Source organism: Tiliqua scincoides, chromosome 3, assembly GCF_035046505.1.
Source record: "Tiliqua scincoides isolate rTilSci1 chromosome 3, rTilSci1.hap2, whole genome shotgun sequence".
In the NCBI taxonomy this organism is placed as follows: Eukaryota; Metazoa; Chordata; class Lepidosauria; order Squamata; family Scincidae; genus Tiliqua; species Tiliqua scincoides.
In genome coordinates this window covers 153,976,579-153,996,641 of record NC_089823.1, presented here as the reverse complement: position 1 = coordinate 153,996,641, position 20,063 = coordinate 153,976,579, and the positions used below count along the sequence as shown (strand labels likewise).

At 43.8% G+C, this 20,063-nt stretch overlaps 1 protein-coding gene across 3 annotated transcripts in view; it reads left to right on the top strand.

Moving 5' to 3' along the window:
* The window catches only part of ADAMTS14 (ADAM metallopeptidase with thrombospondin type 1 motif 14), a 94,808-nt gene that overhangs the window by 41,278 nt on the left and 33,467 nt on the right, over positions 1-20,063 (top strand). For 2 of the 3 annotated variants that reach the window (XM_066622256.1, XM_066622258.1), the window contains exons 5-6: positions 14,168-14,251; positions 16,055-16,211. In XM_066622256.1, coding sequence (XP_066478353.1) covers positions 14,168-14,251; positions 16,055-16,211 — 241 coding nt within the window. The remainder of the gene's footprint in view (positions 1-14,167; positions 14,252-16,054; positions 16,212-20,063) is intronic. The other variant, XM_066622257.1, reaches the window with a different exon arrangement.

The window sequence follows — 20,063 nt, the reverse complement described above, 5'->3', positions numbered from 1 at the left end:
GCCTCAGACCAAACTAGGGGGAGGGGGTTCACGGCACCCTGAGGCCCTTGGTCTTCAGGCAAGGGCTCCAGCTCTAGCCTCCTGCCTTCTCTCTCCATAACTACCTGTCATCACAGGCTTCCCTGCTTTTATCCTCCCCAGTCACACCCTCGGCCCCTCCTCTTCCTCCCTTTCCAGGCTTAAAGGGGCCCCAGCCATAGCTTGCCTCTCTCCTCTCTGGTGGTTAATGATGATCCTGCCCTGTTCACTGCTTCAGTCAGGTGAACTCTGGGGAGACCGTCTCTTCCACCCAGCCACCCTGTGTCTCGCCTGGTTAGCTGGCGAGGCAGCGGCTGCTCTGTGGCTTGGCGGTTCTGTCCCTGGCCCGCAGGCAGGTAAGGCAGGGGTTGGAGAAGGGCTTGACCCCTGACAGACATAATAAACTTGCAGCAATGGTACATTGGAACCTCTGCAAAAAGTATAATGTTCCAGTGTCCAAATATTGGTGGGAACACAAATCCAAAACAGTTATTGAAAATGAACGAGAGAAAATGTGGGACTTTCATATTCAAACGAACACCTCGCCCACAACACCCCAGATCTGACAACTGTTGAAAAGAAGCAGGCCTGGATAGCAGTTGTGGCAATACCTGGAGGTGTTTGAACTGAAGAGAGAGAACAGGAAAATGCCACAAAATATAAAGTTTTGCAAATTGAAGTCAACTGCCTATGGCAGAAAAAGCTAAAATTGTACCAACCGTTATCAGCACTCTAGATGCAATACCAAAAGATTTGGAAAAACATCCTAGGTGTAAATTAAATAACTACAAACCAACTACAGGAAGCAGTCCTGTTTGGAACTGCACACGTTTTACCAATGTATCTGTCCTTGGGAAGGACCTGATATTCAACAGGCCATATCCTGCCACCAACATTGGGTGGGCTGTGTATAAGAACCATAATAATACTGCAAGTTTCTAGTCTTCATAGAGACAGAAAACTGTGAAAAAGGTGAGGGCAAAAAGTTCCAGATACTTGAATGCCATGCAGAAGCCATATCAAAGTGCTCTCTCTCTCTCTCTCTCTCTCTCTCTCTCTCTCTCTCTTTGTGTGTGTGTTTTAAAGGTAGCATGGATACTGACAACATAATTTTATGGAGCTCAGGATCTCCCTTACTAGACATGAAGACTATGTATGGGTGTGCTGGAATGTAGGAGGATTAGGAATGTGTAGTATATTATTGTGATACAGAAGTAGCCTAATACACAACTGTGCAGTGTAGTCTCTGTCGTTTATAGTTGAGGCAGGTTAAGCTAGTTCTTTAGCACAACATGGTATAGGCCAGTGGTTCCCAACCTGTGGACTGGGAGACCCTGAAAAGTGGTCCCCGAAATATCAGGAAAAAACTATGATCACCTTTGATCACTTCTAGTGTCTCACCAAGTGACTGCTTCCTCACAGTCTACTGAAGTGTCAGCTGTAGCTGTAGGTAGTCTGTTCTTCGCCCTCTCTGGTGGTCCAGCGCTTGCTGAAGTGCCAGCTGTGGGAGGGTCCATTCTCCACCCTTTCTGGTAGTGTGCAGAGGAGCGCTCACTCAGCAAGGTGCTTCTGCATGGACCACCAGAGAGGACGGAGAATGGACCCCCCCGCAGCTGGCATTTCCAGTGTTTGCTAAGCACCCCCCCATAGGCTACCAAATCAAATTGTATTTTTTGTGTATGTGGTGGGGATGGAGGGTGTTGCATGTGGTCCACGACAATTTCAATGTTTGCCTCAGTGGTCCACGGGTTCCTAAAGGTTGGGAACCACTGTTATAGGCAGACTATAAATAAGGACCGTTTGCTTGCCTGCCTACGTAATACTTGGAGTTCATGGCCAGTGATTTTTACTTGGCTAGTATGAGGCCACCTGGAATATTCGTTAGGTGACTTGCTGATGTTGGAAAAATGGTGTTGTAGGAAATGAAAGACTTATTCAAACGTTGTCTACTGCATTCATATTTCAAGACTTTGAGAAGGACAAAGCTCATTATCCCCTGATCGTCTGCAAGGGGTTGAAAGGTAGGGGAGACACTTAGGCTGCTGTCTGTGAGCCTCCTGGGTTCTCATGAGGAGGGCCCACTAGTTCCTGTCACCTTAATCTGTTTAGAAGGAGAAAATCCTTCTCATCATATTTTTGCAAGGCATTAAGTTCAAAACTGTAACAGTTAGCGTTTGCCACTAATAAGGTAGCCTAATTACCCACAATGGCCCAGGCATATTGTGAGAATTGCATATGAAAGCAGCCCTAGGGTTTATTTTCAACTCCCATTTACTGCACTCATAATTGCTGACCGTAGCTTGAAATTATAGTTAGCTTTTAAAAAATACGAGCACTCATTACAAAGTCATCCTTCTCCCAATGTAGTGATGCTGTGTCTTTCTTTGAGAGGGCTCCTTTGATCATCTGATGTTATTTGTGCTGGTTACCTTCATACCATGTACATCATAACGTGTACCTCTTTTCACAGACTCGGTTTGGCTCAGATTTTTCTGAAAGGACTTCTGTCCCCCTACACTGTGCCCAGTGCTTGACCACTACTCCATGTTTGTGGCTGTGGTGTTGTGTTTGGCTTGTGAGAGATCACAAGTTTTTCAGACCCATAGAAGTGTCTAGCTGACAAGTGTTGCGAGTTGTGGCGGGGGGGGGGAGGCAGCAAACAGATGAATCTAACAATAGTTTCATAGAGTCATTTCAGGTAGAATAAGAAGCTCCTGCAATAAATGGATACTTTTATGTTAAAATGCGTCTGAATTCCCAGAGCTAGTAGAAATTTCCAGACAGAGAACGCTCTGCATGATGTGCGGCACAAGACCTTGTTTGGCAAGGAACAGGCATTGGCTGTTGCAGTGGAGATGAAGTAGCTGCTGCCAAAAGAGGAAAAGCCAGAATGTGGAGGGTGCTTTTTCTTCTTCTTTGACTTTTTGTCTGCTCTTTGCATAAAACCTAGTAGAAAGATGAGTTATGTTCATGTTCTTTTTAGTTATTTTTTTATTGAAACATTTTATAGTTTAATGGAAAGAACAATATGAAACTCCCTAAAGTCATTCTCACCCCTCCCAGAAGCAGACAGATTTTACAGCCTATACACCCTCCTTTTCCCCCTCATCTCCTGATGTGTAAGGAAAGAAAACCCATTAAAGAGAGGTAAAGAAGAGAGATAGGCAGTGAAAAGTCACTTGCTGCAAATGGGAGGCTCGTTCTTCCAGGGACACGTTGCTGCTTGCTTCAAGACAGTCTCCATGATAACATCTTTTGTGCAGGAAATTTGCCATAAAATGAACTGCATACGGCATGTGTGCCAAATGATTCCCCTTCGCTACTGTCATCTTGGGTTACATTCCTGCATTTTGGGTGATCCTTAATCATCAGAAGTGGCTGTTACTTCTTGCATTATTGACAGCCAGACATCTTATCCTCATAATCTGAAAGCTGAGAATTTTTTCTCTGATGCAAATGAGTGGCAAGGGGACATGTTGAAATTGGCCTTTAAGAAAATTATGAATGATATACTGTGGGCACGCGGCTCCAGACATCATCATGAAAATCTGGAAGGACTGTTTTGAATGAGGATGTATAAAGTAGTAGGGTGCATTTAAATCTCTCTGTAATAATCTAGTCTCTGCTCAGTCTCGTTGCATTACTTTTTCTCCCTTTAGAGTGCTTTTTCAGTGAAAAGAAGAGCATTCGGATAATTTTATTTCTTGTTCTACAAAAATGCTCTTACATAGCGATCAAATTTTGTCGGATCTTTTCTAGGGTGTCTTATGAGCAGGGTGTGTTATGATACAAGCCACAAGTATCCCTCCAAAACCATTTAAATTAGGGCCCAATCCCATCCACTACCCCCTTCTGCCGATGTAGCCACTCCAAAAAGCTTGCTCTGCGTCCTGCCGAGGGTGGTGACCCAGCAGCTTACAGGAGGTAAGTATAAAACATTAGCATCCTACTAAGCCCTGGGGTTGCCTATGGGTCTCCATGGACATCCACTTTTGGTGGTGTATGTCCACAGAGAGAAAAGGGGTGGGGAACTCCTCAGTGGAGGAGATAGGATCTGGTGCATGCCATTGTGATGGATCTGCCACCTCCCTGCCCAGTTTCACCCCTTGTCTGCCCCCTCCAAAACCACCCCTGCCCCCATGACTACCTTACCTAGTCCAGCACTGTGTACTCCATCAGAAGGCAAGTCACTTCCACTTTAGTCTTTGTATGGCAGCCCAATCCTTCATATAATTGGACTGTTAAACAAGTGCAGGCAGAGCAGTTTGGTTTGAAATTCCCTCCCAAATGGCCAGCTGGAAGGGAGAGGATCAAAGCGGCCCCAAACTGTATAAGCTCCTAGCACTTCAGTGTGGAACTGAAACACAGTTATATCACTGTTGAATCACATTGCTGAACTCTTAGAAGTTCACTGAAAGGAGAGTTGTTTGTAAATAAACCCAGTTTTTATTTGAAGACTTCAATCTTCAAATGGAAGTGAGCAGTTTCTACTTCAATCCTGCCTTAAATTACCAGAGACTAAAACCAGACTCTGGGGTTGAGAACCTGGAAGGGACTGTTCCTATTATTCTCTAATCCCTCCAGGCTTTGCAGAGAGTGAGGCCCTGACAAGCTAGGGTTTGGTAACAATGGAAGAATGACCAAACAGGTTGGCATTGGGGATCTCAGGGTCCCAGGTCAGGCAACCTGCAAGACCCCCACAGGGTGCACGACACATTTATTAGCTGGGGTTTGATACTGCAGTTTAAATATTTGTTTTGTTTTGTGAGTGTAATCTGTTCTTCAGAAAGATTTGTGCTGAGTGAAATCATTAATGAAATCTTTCTCCACTGATTGTAAGTGTAGATTAAGGCTTTGTGGGCTCTGGACTGCTTGCTGGGAATACGGCTTCCCCTCTCACCTTATTGTGACCTCCACTATACTCCCTTGGTGATAATTTCCCCTAAATATTCACCTTGGAGCAGCGATTTTCAACCTTTTTTCATCTCACAGCACACTAACAAGGTGGTAAAATTGTCAAGGCACACCATCAATTTTTTTGACAATTGACAAGGCATACCAAACTGCAGGTGGGGGAATCAAATCCCCCAATGGCCCTACTAATAAACTTCTTCTTCTTCTCTAAACTCCTGTGGCACACCTGTGGACAATTCGTGGCACACTAAGATACCCGGTGGCATAGCTAAGAGGGTGCAGGGGTAGACCAGGCAACAAGCTTTAGGAAGGCAACAAGTTGAGCTTGACACTAGTGGCCAAAATTGTGAAAAAATTGGTATGTATAAATAATACAATCATGTTATATATCAGGGGTGGCCAAACCCCTGCCCTGAGGCCACATGTGACCCTCGAGGCCTCTCAGTGTGGTCCTCAAGGAGCCCCCAGTCTCCAATGAGCCTCTGGCTTTCCGGAGATTTGTTGGAGCCTGCACTGGCCCAACGCAACTGCTGTCAGCGTAAGGGTGACTGTTTGACCTCTTGCGTGAGCTGTGGGTTGAGGGCTCCCTCCACTGCTTACTGTTTCATGTCTGTGATGCAGGAGCAGCAGCAAAGGAAAGGCCAGCCTTGCTTTGTGCAAGGCCTTTTATAGGCCTTGTATTGCAAGACCTTCATGCATTCATATAAGTTCATCTTTAATATATTTATTTATGTAAATGTATGTAAATTTATTTAAATTTTTAAATGTAAATAAATTCTTTTTCCCCCCCGGCCCCCGACACAGTGTCAGAGAGATGATGTGGCCCTCCTGCCAAAAACCTTGGACACCCCTGTTATATATCATTGGAAAGGTAATTTATTGCAGAATGCAATGAAATAAACTTCATTGGAATATCTGTATTCTATCAAAAGTTGTGGCCAATTAACCAGAAAATGAAAACACAACTGCCTTGTGGAACAAAAAATGGATTTCCTTAACTCAAAACTGGCCTATGAGACTGATTGTTCTGACAGCCAATGAGATGTTGTTACGATACAGCATGGAACTTGTAAGGTATTAATATGAGTCAGCTCTCATTTCCATGTGTCATAATATAGTTACCCCTGCTAACTTGGTAAAGAGGCACTTTTGAAAGTGGTGTTCCTCTTATATTTAGCAGGGGGAGAATAACTGTTCCTCTTCACCCCAGCGAAGTGTCTCTAACCAATAAGGGGCACCCTGATTTACTTAATTAATTAAATTTGATTTTATTATGGGGTGCTACAAAATCATCTTTGACCCCAGGTAGCAGATAGATGCCTAAGCTATTCCACTAGTTGGGGGGAGGCAGCAGAGCAAGTGAGTGGTGAAGCTTCTGGGGATAGGAGACAGGTTTCCCCCTGATTTTCACTTTTTCCAAAAGCCTGGGTATGACATCACTTCCGGTTGTGACAATACTTCCAGGGCATCGTTTTGGGCTACAAGATCATTAGCTTCGCCACTGAAGATACCACAGCACACTGGTTGAAAATTGCTGCCAGAGTGATGAATTACATATATGAAACAGTATATTCAGAGTTAAAACCCATTTTTGCCCAGCCCACAGGTGTACAGATTTGATCCATGTTGTGTATATGCAGTGTTGGGCAGAAATGGCTTAAACAGAATTACGTGCATGAAACAATATTTGAAGTTCTTATAATGGGCCAATCTGAATGATACTTTCCTGACCAAACCAGCCCCATGTGATTAATGATGTGTGTGTGCTCGTCTCAATTCCTCAGTTATATCTCTTATTGATAGGGGAGAGTGTTTGTTTGAAATATCTTTCTATGTGTGCTGCTAAGGAGGTTTCGTGCTCTCTCTCTCTCTCTCTCTCTCTCTCTCTCTCTCTCTGTGTGTGTGTGTGTGTGTGTGTGTGTGTGTGTGTCAGGGTGATTCAGACATCTGTCCTCCCAATGATTAAGGGAAGGGAGGAAGAGTTGAGACATGCACATAGTGCAAGCATGCATATTCTTCAATTGTACAGGGCTGATTTAGCAAGAAAGTATAATTTGTAGTAACCTAGTAATACAGGGTTTGGATGTACAGGTGGGCCCAGAGTATCTGCAGATTCAGGATCCACAGATTTTGGTATCCGTGGGTTTCCAAACCCCGTTGGTTGGTCCTACATGGACCCTCTGGAGGCGAGGGGAGCTGTGCTTCCCTCATCTCCAGAGGGTGTTCTGGGGACTGGGGAGGCTGTGCTAGCCTGATTTGTGCCAATGTAACACTTTACCATGGTTAATGCAAGCCATACAGTCCCTCATTTGCATTCAATCCTTTGCCATAGTCCCAGTGTTTAAGTTTCACATTAAACCATAGTTTATTATGTCTGAATAGGCCCTGATTAGCAACACCTGGATATCAGAGAAGATGGATAGTGTCCATTTTCCTGTGGTAGTGTTACGTATGCCAGTCCATGGCACGCATTGTATTCTGGTGTTTCTTTGGTCACTTCTGAATGCTCCTGTTTTGAAGCTGTTACATGCACTGATTCTGCATATCTGCCACCTACAAGCTAGAAGAGGACATGATGAAGTGACATCATTTTTGAGACCTACTTCTAAGTCCCGCTACTTGCCTGAGATATGAAACTCCCTTAGCCCTTTTTGCTATGGTGTCCACAAAGTCACTGTTGGGGTCATGAAGTTCGCAAGTGTTCTATATCTACATTTTGCATAGATTGGTATTTCATAGTATTCAAGGTGAAATTAAAATTAGAATTTAGGAGGTTCCTCCCTTAGTTGTCAGCAGCTTAAAAGAACTGGCTGCACAAACTGCTTCAGGGATCCAAGAATTAGGTTTTTGCGCCACCTGTTCCTATGCATTGTAGCGCTTTTAAAAAACTTTTATGGAGCAGGTGTCTGTCATGTGGAGATGTTGACTCCACATGACATGTTGACTTGCTCCCCACATCTGCATACAAGAAACACTAATTTCCCCTTTCCAGGAGTGGACATATTGTCTAGGCACAGAGAATCAGGTGAATGAATGGCTTGTTGCTGCCTGCAGTTGTGACTTTGCTATTCCATTCGGAGCAGACTTGAGCAGGCTCCCTGGTACTTTGCTGTACACGTAACTCTATCTTTCTCATTAACTGGAGAAAGAAGAGCATGGCGGCTTCACCTATAGAGCATGGGTCTCCAAACCCCGGCCTAGGGGCCAGATGCGGTCTGCAGCGAGCCTCTTTCCGGCCTGCAACCAGCCTCTTGTCCCCTGAAAGCCTCTGGCCCACTCGACTGAACATGACCAGAGCTGTGCTCAGATTGTGTCTGGAGGGTGTTCTGGGGGCCGGAGAGGCTGAGTGAATGAGCCCACTCATTCATTTATTCATTCATCTAAGTTCCATCTCTAATTTATTTATTTAAATCTTATATTTATATTTTTTTCCGGCCCTCAGCACTGCGCCAGATATTTCATGCAGCCCTCTGTCCAAAAAGTCTGGAGACCCTTGCTATAGAGGATGGTGGCCAAGGATTTTTTCTGCCCGCCACTTCAGCTTCAGAATAAATTAAGATCATATGCATGTACAGCAAGCATTTAATCCCCTTTGAGGTGTGGAGAGATGAGACAAGGAATTATTTCGCAATGCAGAGCGAAGCAAAGTGCTACCAATTGGCAGCTAACTTTTGTTTGCTTAGCTTGAAGTTTTGCTCTCTTTCCTCTTATTCTTTTCCCTTTTCCTTGACTCAGACTGAGGCCAACCCGGTCAAGGTTTTGTTTGTAAGCTGCCAAAGTTTTCTGAAGGCATTTCAGGTCAGGGCTGTCAGAGATTCAGAGAGGAGCTTGCACAGTCACTGCTATTAAAATTCTTGTTCTCTTCTCATCCCCTTCCCCCTGCAAAAGGCATTGTTTGCTTCTCAAAGGCAAGCTGCTCACTGGTCTGTTCCTTCTACTACCTATTTTTACTTTCTGGAGTCAAACGCATGATAATGCAAATGGGTAACACTCTTTGGATTTTTTGTGTGAAGTGAGTATATGAATTTATTCAATAACTATATAACTACAGAGAATATATGTATCATGGGACCAACATGTCCTAGAAAATGCCACTTCCCTGTACTCTGTGGCAAATTTTGGCCCAAATCCAGAGAGATTGGTGTATAGATGTCTGTTATCCAGACGCTGATTTAGGGTATACCCAGCAGTATCCAACTATCCAATAGTTGGCAGTTTCTCTGCTCTTTGGCAATGTCAGTCACTTGTGTGCAGAAGAGGGGAGAGAGATCTGGATTTGGTTCCTCCTTCCAAACAGGTGATTGTTGCTGCCCCAACTGATAACTTGACCATCTGTTTGGAGCAGCATACGCAGTTCCCAATGCAGTTCCAGGAACTGCAGCCCCAGTTGTTGGATAGAGAAATCAGTACTGGAAACTATGTATTCAGCGTACTTGCTCGCTCTATCTGCATGTCTTCCAGTCCTGTTGGGAACAAACTTGCATAAGAACATAAGAACAACCCCACTGGATCAGGCCATAGGGTCATCTAGTCCAGCTTCCTGTATCTCACAGCGGCTCACCAAATGCCCCAGGGAGCACACCATTTAACAAGAGACCTGCATCCTGGTGCCTTCCCTTGCATTGGCATTCTGACATAGCCCATTTCTAAAATCAGGAGGTTGCACATACGCATCATGGCTTGTAACCCATAATGAATTTTTCCTCCAGAAACTTGTCCAATCCCCTTTTAAAGGCGACCAGGCCAGATGCCATCACCACATCCTGCGGCAAGGAGTTCCAAAGACCAATCACACGCTGAGTAAAGAAATATTTTCTTTTGTCTGTCCTAACTCTCCTTACACTCAATTTTAGCGGATGTCCCCTGGTTCTGGTGTTATGTGAAAGTGTAAAGAGCATCTCCCTATCCACTATGTCTATCCCCTGCACAATTTTGTATGTCTCAATCATGTCCCTCTGAGGCGTCTCTTTTCTAGGCTGAAGAGGCCCAAACGCCGTAGCCTTTCCTCATAAGGAAGGTGCCCCAGCCCTGTAATCATCTTAGTCGCTCTCTTTTGCACCTTTTCCATTTCCACTATGTCTTTTTTGAGATGTGGTGGCCAGAACTGGACGCAATACTCCAGGTGTGGCCTTACCATCGATTTGTACAACGGCATTATAATATTAGCCATCAGATGTTTCCAAGTCATCACTTAGGTAATATACATGGCAATTTCTACAGATTATATGATTTTAAGGAGAGAGGTTTAGGGATGGGCAAGGGAAGTTGATTTGACCATCCATGTACACTCTTTTTCTGCAAATGCAGATGTTCTCGGCAAGCCATACAAAACCTTTATTGACATATGTATGACTCCTCAATTCTGTCTGTCTTAGCTGTCCAAATGCAGACAGACCACAGACCACTTTAAAACAGGCCCTGCTGAAGAGTGCCTTTTCTCTTACTAATCACAGCTGCATATATTTATAGGAATTATCAAACATAAATTAGAAGTAGATTTTTCCTTTGAAGAGTGAAGGCAAACCTAATAACTAGCAAGCAAACAAGTTCATTTAAATATTTTCCACATATCTCTGTCAGAAATATTTTTCCTGCATGTAGTCATAGGATTTCCAGACTATGAATAGTTTAAATATGTGAGCTGGATATATTTTAGTGGTTGAAAAGTGGGCACAAACAGAAATCAAGAACTGCAATTTTCCACACCGCATGAGTTCTTGCCAATATGCATTATCTACATGAAACACCACTCAGTCTCTAGTAGACCTCAAAGCTAGGAAACAGCCAACAAAAGCTTCTTTCCCAATATATCCATGGCCATACTTATCAACATCACAGAGGACACAATCAAGTGGATCATAGACTGCCAGATTCAGAGAGGACAATGCATATTCAGAAGCACACTTATGCATGCATGCAAGTAAGTGTAAAGTCTTGCACATTGGGGCAAAAGAAATCAAAACTTCACATATAGGCTAATGGGTTCTGAGCTGCCTGTGGCAGATCAGGAGAGAGATCTTGAGGTGGTGGTGGACAGGTCAATGAAAGTGTCGACCCAATGTGCGGTGGCAGTAAAGAAGGCCAATTCTATGCTTGGGATCATTAGAAAAGGTATTGAGAACAAAACGGCTAATATTATAATGCCGTTGTACAAATCGATGGTAAGGCCACACCTGGAGTATTGCGTCCAGTTTTGGTCACCGCATCTCAAAAAAGACATAGTGGAAATGGAAAAGGTGCAAAAGAGAGCAACTAAGATGATTACTGGGCTGGGGCACCTTCCTTATGAGGAAAGGCTACGGCGTTTGGGCCTCTTCAGCCTAGAAAAGAGACGCCTGAGGGGGGGACATGATTCAGACATACAAAATTATGCATGGGAAAGATAAAGTGGTTAGAGAGATGCTCTTTACACTCTCACATAACACCAGAACCAGGGGACATCCACTCAAATCGAGTGTTGGGAGAGCTAGGACAGACAAAAGAAAGTATTTCTTTACTCAGTGTGTGATTGGTCTTTGGAACTCCTTGCCACAGGATGTGGTGATGGCATCTGGCCTGGTCGCCTTTAAAAGGGGATTGGACAAGTTTCTGGAGGAAAAATCCATTATGGGTTACAAGCCATGATGCGTATGTGCAACCTCCTGATTTTAGAAATGGGCTATGTCAGATGCAAGGGAAGGCACCAGGATGAGGTCTCTTGTTATCTGGTGTGCTCCCTGGGGCATGTGGTGGGCCGCTGTGAGATACAGGAAGCTGGACTAGATGGGCCTATGGCCTGATCCAGTGGGGCTGTTCTTAAATTCTTAGGATGAACTGTGTTCAGCAAGCAAAGTCTAGGCATCACTTGCCTAGTGCTCATCCCGGTGAAGCTTGCTCTTGGAGCATTGCTCTTGCTCTGCATTGCTCTTGGAGCAGCTGATCCCTGTCCTACCTTGTGGCAAGCAAGCGTTGTGGCAATCAACTGTAAGTCTATAATGCATGCATATATGTGTGATGCTAGCCAGGTTCCTTCTTGAATTGGCTTTGCTAATTAGCTTCATACCCTGCTTTTGGGTCTCCTGCACACTGAAACGATTTAGATATTCCAGCTTCAATAAGATGCAAACATTTGGATGTGAACAGTTTCCTTTTGCTGGATGAAGTTGTTGGCTGCTTTATCTGCTAAATGCTTGCAGAATGTTCCATGTCTGACGAACCGCCCATGGGAAATCCGGCTGTTCTCAGTTCCTTTTGGTGATATCATCACCTGACGTTGTATCCTTATTTGTACATTTTGTTTATTCAAGAGTGATCTGTTTATTGTAAAGGAAGATGCTCCTTCAGCACCTGGCAGAGGGGCAGGGGAGGAAAGGAGGGGGAAATGTAGTAATGTTTAAATGTTGCCATTGAGAATACTTTTAAAAATATTTATATACTTGTGTGTGGAGGAGGGATAGAAATATTATTTGTTGCCATTTCTTTGGAAGAGTGTTTGTTTCTGAAAGAGGCAAGGATCCTTCTACTGTCCTTCAAAAATAAGAAATATTTTCATGTGGGTTTTGTGTTATTAACCAAGATATAAAGGTTACACTGTCCTTGTCGTCATGCACTTCGTTTTGCTTCATAGTAGTCTTTCCTTCTCTGCAGTAAAGCCAGTGAAATATTGTTTTACAGTGCAATCCTATATATGTATACACATGCCCTACACTTAGAAGTGAGACCCATTGAGTTTAATGTAACGTACACCCCAGTAAGTGCATATAGGATTATAGCCTTAATGTTGCACTGTTCCCAGTTTTACACAGGACACTGTGTTCCTCCTTACCAGTTGAGGCCAGGAAAGGAAGGGGAATGAAGTAGAATAAAAGAAGAAGAAGGGGTGTGTTGATTCAGGACTGATTGTACATTCTAGTAACCTTGTTAAGCAGTGTCATCGTTTAATGAAAAAATGTATAAAAACTTACCTTGGGGGTGTTGGTGGTGTCCTTAGGAGGCCCCAAAGACCTCCTCCAGGTCATGCCAGGCCCCCATGGGCCTCTGAATGACCCACAGAAGCATCCGGAAGCTACTTCTGGTTTCTGCAGCTTTAGAAGGCTTCTGCGGGCCATTCCGAGGCCCATGGAGGCCCAGCGCAACCCAGAGGAGGCCTCTGGTACCTCCTAAGGACATTACCAACACGAAGTAAGGTTTTTAGCTGCTGTACAGTAAACCAATAATGGAATGTCATATATGCAGTCTGTCATTGGTCGGAGTGTTGCTAAACTCTGCAAACCTGTTTTTGAATCTCAGGGTTGCTTTCATGCTTGATACATTTCCTTCCCAGGTGCTTTGCAGAGGAAATTGTGTATGTCCCATATGTAAGCCATTCTTCTTGTTGCATAAAAGGTTGACTTGCAGGACAGTTTTTGTTGAATAAGGTGCTATGACAGTGGTTCCCAAACTTTTAAGCACCGGGACCCACTTTTTAAAACCACACTCTATCGGGACCTACCTAGGTTTACCAGACTTAGAAAAAGAGATTTAGAAAGAAATATATTTATTGTAAGTAGTAGTAATCAGAAAAAAGACCCTGAAACATATATCTCCCTATATTTACACATGCTTGCAAACTACAGGAGCTGAGCTCTTTGCAGGGTAATTAACAGCTACAGTATCTGGTTTTTTAATAGCCTAAGGGCTTGAGGCAATTAGTTATCTGATCTTTCTATCACCCTTTGGTGAACCACCAAAAATCAGGTCATGACCCACCAGTGGGTCCTGACCCACGGTTTGGGAACCACTGCACTATGAGATAATGTTCCCCCTTTTGAATTCATGTGGTAAAGTGGATATGTGCATTGTAGCCTTTTATGTGGTGAGGTTCGAGTTACTATGGATACCTCTGGGGAGAAAAGAAACCTCTTGTTGTGGTGGGGTGGGGTCTTGTTTTTTGCCTGAGTCTCGCCATTGCCTGCTGTCTCGCCATTTTTGTCTCGCCATTTTTGCCTGCTGTCTCGCCATTGTTCTTTTCAGTGCTCTTGTATAGATAGTGGTGATTGTCTTCATCATAGCCAGGCTAAAGCTGAAGGAAATCTCTGCTCAGTCATGGAATCCTTGGGTAGATTGACTGTCAAGCTCTTATCTTTCAGAAGTGAAACTGTGAATGAGGGAAATATTCATGGCGCAAGGGTGAATGAAATGCAGATTGGACCATACTTTGCTCCCAAGCAGCATTGTATAAATAACTTGAATCCATTTTTTCTCTCTCTCTCCTTAGGTTGATGAAATTTACCATGATGAATCATTGGGTGTTCACATCAACATTGTACTGGTTAGAATGATCATGGTGGGATACAGACAGGTAAACAAAGCACACTCACGCTTACACTTTATATTTCATTACAAATATTCATATAACGTAAAGCTTGCATTTGCCTGCGATTTAGGCAGAAGAGGTAAGACGCTTTCAAACAGGATGACATTGGGGGGAAAATAGTTTTTTGTACTAATGATTCTCTGCCTGGTATCAACATATCTTGGGCTTAAAATGATGGTATATTTTAAAAGAATTATATTCATATCAGAAGGATTCTCAGAGGCGGAAACTGTAACGTTAAGGGCTGATCTACATGTGCAGAGAAATCCATGCAACATTGGATAGATGGTACTATTTCAGGCTACACATAGGAGATCTTAGAGTGCAATCATATGCATGTTTACTCGACAGTAAGTCCCACTTTGTTCAGTGGCTTACAATCTTACTATCAAAGAGCCCAGTCTTCACCTTGCCACCCAATGGTGATGAAGCTGCTGCAACAGCACTGGCTGCTGTAAAGCAGTCAGTGCCTGTTGCGAAAGGTGCTCTGACAGTGTGCAAGTTAGCATACTGCCAGGAGCGTCAAAAGGAAGGTCTGCACCTTCTTGCCATAGCTGATGTCCTCGGTTGATGAAGCATGTAAGATGACAGGAGAAGCAGGAGGGGGTGGTGGGAGGGTGGGATGGGGAGGGAGAGGCACCAGGCAGGGAGAGGGTCTTAACGGATGGTGGGGAGGCTGTGGTAGGGGGAGGATCCATCACAGAGAGGCTGCACCAGATCTTCTCTAGAAGCAGCCTCCCCATCCCCTTTCTCTCCTCAGACCTGTGCTGGTAAAATTGCTGATGCAGCTCCAGGGAGACCCCTTGTGGGTTGGGAGGCTTATGCAGGGGTAAAGGGGTTTAAAATGCCCTTTCCCCACTGAAGCCTCCTGGTCTGTCAACCCCCTCCATGGAATGCAGTGTTCGCCTGTTTGTTGTTGCTGCAATGATGGGAGGAGGGAGAATATGATTGCACCGAAATACTATCAAAATGTTTAAAATAAGAGCGGGTTCTTTGAATGCAAAAAGTAGCATGTCAGGAAGAAAGCTGGGTTAAGACTCTTGATACTGGGGAAAGACTTGTCATCTTATGATTGGTAAGTTCCATTCAGTTTCTTTCCACCTAAGTCAGAGGTGGGCAAACTTTCAACTGTAGGGATCCTGGACCTTTAACAATTGTATAAAAGAGGAAATTTCAGCAGGTGCAGCACTGCTGAAATTCTCCCTGCTACACAATTGTTAAAGGTCCAGGATCCCTAAAGTTAAAAGTTTGCCCACCCCTGACCTAAGTGGTGCAGATATGTTGCCTCTGCATGTGTATTGTGTTCTTGCCATTAACGATAGCCCTATTCAGATTTTCTTCTCCACATGTATACTAAACCAATGGAGAGGGAGCTGGATTTCACCTCCTGGCCCTGCCTCTATGCCTGTGTAGCTGTATGTGCATAAGCTCTTCCATGTGATTGAGAAGGTGGAGGCTGCATGTGCATTAAATTCCCTTTCAGGCCTTTTGCTGAATGCATAGATGCAAAAGTCTGAATAAGGCTAGTTTTATTTCTCAGTGAATGGGAAACCATGTTTTGAGTTCTAATGTAATGCTGGTTTTGCTGTTCATGCAACAATGCACTGTCAACCACCTATGTACTATTATTTAACCACAAGCTTATAGTTGCAAGCCTTTGTGGTTCTCCTAGTACAGTGGTTCAAGCATATGGGATTTTAGAATTAGACTTGCTGTACCTTATTTTAAAATCTGGCATGGCCAGTTTTGATGTTCCTGAATGGACCCTTCTTCTCTTGTCTTCTTTAGTCAATCAGTCTAATAGAGCGAGGGAATCCATCTCGGAGCTTGGAGCAAGTATGCCGCTGGGCCCATTCTCAGCAGCGTTCAGATCCTGAACACGCCGAATACCATGACCATGCCGTGTTCCTCACCAGGCAAGATTTTGGTCCCGCAGGTATGCAAGGTACTGTATTTATCTCGATCAGGTATGTGTAGTTTGGTGGGCATAGAAGATGGCCATTGATTTAAAACCACTGGCCTTTGACAGAGTTTATAGGGCTTTGCTGTGGCAATTACCAGTAAAGTTTTAGGAAAGGGTATAAAAGCAGGCATTTTATTAGGCAGAATGGAAAATGGACCCAACAGTTTTAATCCTTTTCTTTTTCATTTTCCTCTGGTCTTCTGATACAACAGAAAGAGATGGCATTTATACACGTCTGCACAACCTGTGATCCATCAAGCCAAATTTGTCCTACCATGTACATACAGTATTGTGATCTGCTGGCTGCTTGATACACTGCCACCCCAGTGGTTTTTTTATTTTTATTTTTCCCCTGTTCCAGCCTGGTAGCAATTCAGGCCCTGATAGCCTTTCGTACATGACTGATGGGTTGAGTTTGGCTTGCTTGGTCACAAGTTGTGCAGACCTGCACTGAGCTCAGGAATTTGTAAAAGCTGCAGTCTGATGTGTTCGTATAGGAAGGGCTTAAGTACAGAATTATATCAGCAAACGTGAGCTTCCTAAATATATAATTGTTTATCTAATGCAGTGGTGGATATGTGCGTGTAGACACTTGCAGGGGAGGATCTGTAGGGCAAATGCTTGAGGGCCCAGTCCTACCCAGCTTTCAGCACTGATGCAGCCACAATGTTCCCTTACCTTGAAGGGGCTTCCGTGACTGCCCTCCCACTGCATGATGCAGAGGGCAACCTGTAGGCACAGCTGCATCAGTGAAAAATGAATAGGATTGGGCCCTAACTCTTTTTGTGCTGGCTGATTCTCTCCAACAAATTCCCTTTTCCAGCAGATGGGCTTCCTTTGATTTTGGATCCTGGATTGAGAGAAACAGTAAAATAAACAGAAGAAGACTGGGAGGCATTTTGAGAGGAGAATTGATTGGTGAAAAGGGTTAACACACACCCCTGTTGATTTCTCCTCTGCAAATTATATCATATATGTTCAACATATGATTTCTGATGTCCAGTAAAGTGCACCTTGGTTTCTAATAGTAAGGTAAAATTATGGAAGAGTAGTGTCTCACTCTGTATTTGCTAGCTTGTGGTCTGAGACCTCTGTTGGGAAAAAGGCATTTGGCAGAGCAAAGTAACTGAAACTTGACCTAAAAAATGCATTAATTTTTGGCTGAAGTCTTTGCTGTAAGCAACAGAAGTATTTGAAAAGAATCCTAAGCATTAGCCTATGTTGTTGTCCTCCCCACAAACACTAAGATCAAATGTCTTGTACCCAATAACAAGTCAAAATTTGTTTGTTATCAATACCCTTCTCCTGTCCAATGCAATGCGTTGCTGTTCAGCAAACAATACTAACTTGTAAATGAACCCACTTTTAAGTATACTGTCTCAAGGGGAATTCTTTTAACAGTATTGCCCTGAGACTTTTAGTTCCATCCAAGATCCATCTGTTAAATAATAATAGTAGTATTTATATAATGTTTTCTGAGTGTACAAAGTGCTTTACATAAATTATCTCAATGTCCTTACAGCAACCCTGTAAGGTAAGTAGTATTATCCCCATATTGCAGCTTGTCTAATGCCATTGACTGAGTTCATGGCAGAGGTGAGAATCAAACCAGGAACTTCCTGACTTTCCAGCACTGACATAAGGGCAATGCAGCTCTGAGGTAAGGGAACAAACATTCCCTTACTTTGAGGAGGACTCAGTGAGTACTGCAGGATGTAGCACACGTCCCATTGGCACCACTATGCCAGTGCTGGAAAGCACTGACATAAGGGGTTAGGATTGCACCCTCAGTTTCTTAACTGCTAGTCTACACCCTTCTTAAGAGTTAGAAAATAGTTTCCAATGCAAATTTATGCTTAAGATTGTCAAGAAATGGAAAAATTCAATATGACCATATTTTGTCTTATCATTTACCTGAATTTCTACTTTATTTATTTTTTAAATGATTTTATCCCGCCTTTCCCTCCTAATAAATGGAGCATTTAAAACAGCATACAACAGAGAGAAAAAACAGTAGCCTGACCAAGTAGCAAGGCAATATAAAAGGCGTTAATCATAATAAAAAAGATTTCATACACTCTCATATATGAAACCCACGTGCTTCCCATCCCAATTGTAGTTGTCACAATTAGGAAAGCATTTTATTTATTTTCTTGTGTTTCTCCGCAACACAGTTTGAATGAACTACTGGTGATATCAGGACATTACTCACACTTGTTCACTCAACCGTGTAGTTTATAAATATATGTCAGCATCATCATGTTTGGGTGCCAATAAAACCCTGTGGCTGATTAATTCTTATTCATCCTTCTGCTTTTGTTGGGTATCTGTGGAATGAACACCCTGCAAAGACCTTGGCAGTGCACAGAGGTCAGGGCAAGTTGCAAGCTTCTTGGAAAAAGCAAAAACTCTATAATGTTTGGGCTCAGCACAGGGGTATCAGCCAAGGGAGGTAGTCAGCAAAACTGAAACGGTAATTAGAAGAGCACACGCTGGTGGCTGGCCTGCTCAGAAAGAGCCTAACATTGATCCTGCTAAAACCATTTACTTTAATGGAAACTGCTCTGGGGCTTTAAACCCAGTAGCTATGCAGTGCATTGTAAATGGAAGATCAAAGTTACAAAGGTGGCCATTCATGACTTTGGCAGTGTTCCCTGACTTTCCAATTCCATTTTGGCAAAGCCGCCTGCTTTAAAATGCTGAGGCTTCTGTTTGTGTGGAATGTAATGTTTTGGGTTGTGTGGGGTAGTTTACCATGGGGAGCAGCCAGGGGAGTTTACTCCCCCCCCCCACCCAGTGTAGCTGTTTATGTGAATACTTCCACGCTCCTACAGTGAGCTGAGAAGGTATCTCAGTCTCTGCCCTGTTCAAATCACTCAAACAACGTAACCTCTCTTATCTCTCTGTGCCAACTTTTCCCCAGCATTAGTAAACTAATGATGAACTTTCCTTCCTGATAGGGACTTGGTCACTTTCGTTCACGCACTTTGTAATCTCCAGATTAGGTTACTATAATGAGCTTGACATGGGGCTGACGATGAGGAGGACTTGGCAGCTGGAGCTAATGCTGAGTTCTGCCATTCAGCATTTGTCTAGGTTGCACATTATGCTGTATCAAATCTACAGACCAATCCTATGGGCCAGTTATGCTGCCAGAACAAGAGTTCTGGTGGCTTTACATGCTTTCTGGCGATCGCAAATGTGATGCGTCAAAATGCACAGGTTGGCCATTGCCAGAAGCAGTGAGCAGCTGGCTCCACACAGTGACAGACAGTGGACGCATGCTGACTCAGGTAGAAAGGGTGGGTGGGAGGGAGGTTGGTGGAACAGCGTGGGGATGACCAGAACAGGGAGGCGGCAGGGTTGGGGAGGAGGACTTGATGTGCCTTCACAGATCCATGCGGATGTGTGCCAGTGATATTGCTGGTGCAGGTCTGTGCAGACCAACCAGGCTGGGAGGAACCTACCTTGGAGCAAGAGAACAATTGTTCAATTGCCCCAAGGAGGCCATCAGAGATCAATCCCCCACAGGATGCTCCGTATGCCACAGTAGCACCACTGCATGGCAGCATGGGGAGTTAGGTAGGATTGGGCTGTTTATTTGAGACCAAACCAGGAAGATCCATTCTGAAATGTTGTTGGTTCTTGAAAGAAAGAACCTCTGTGATTGTAAAAATCCCCTTGAGGGATTTAGAAGCGCCTGCCTATGTAAACCGCCTTGAATAAGTCAGAGGAGAAATCCGATGACCAGAAAGGTAGTATATAAATACCTAGTTATTATTATTGTTATTATTTGCACTGGTTTTAAGTCTGCTTCCAAACCCAGTAAAAAGT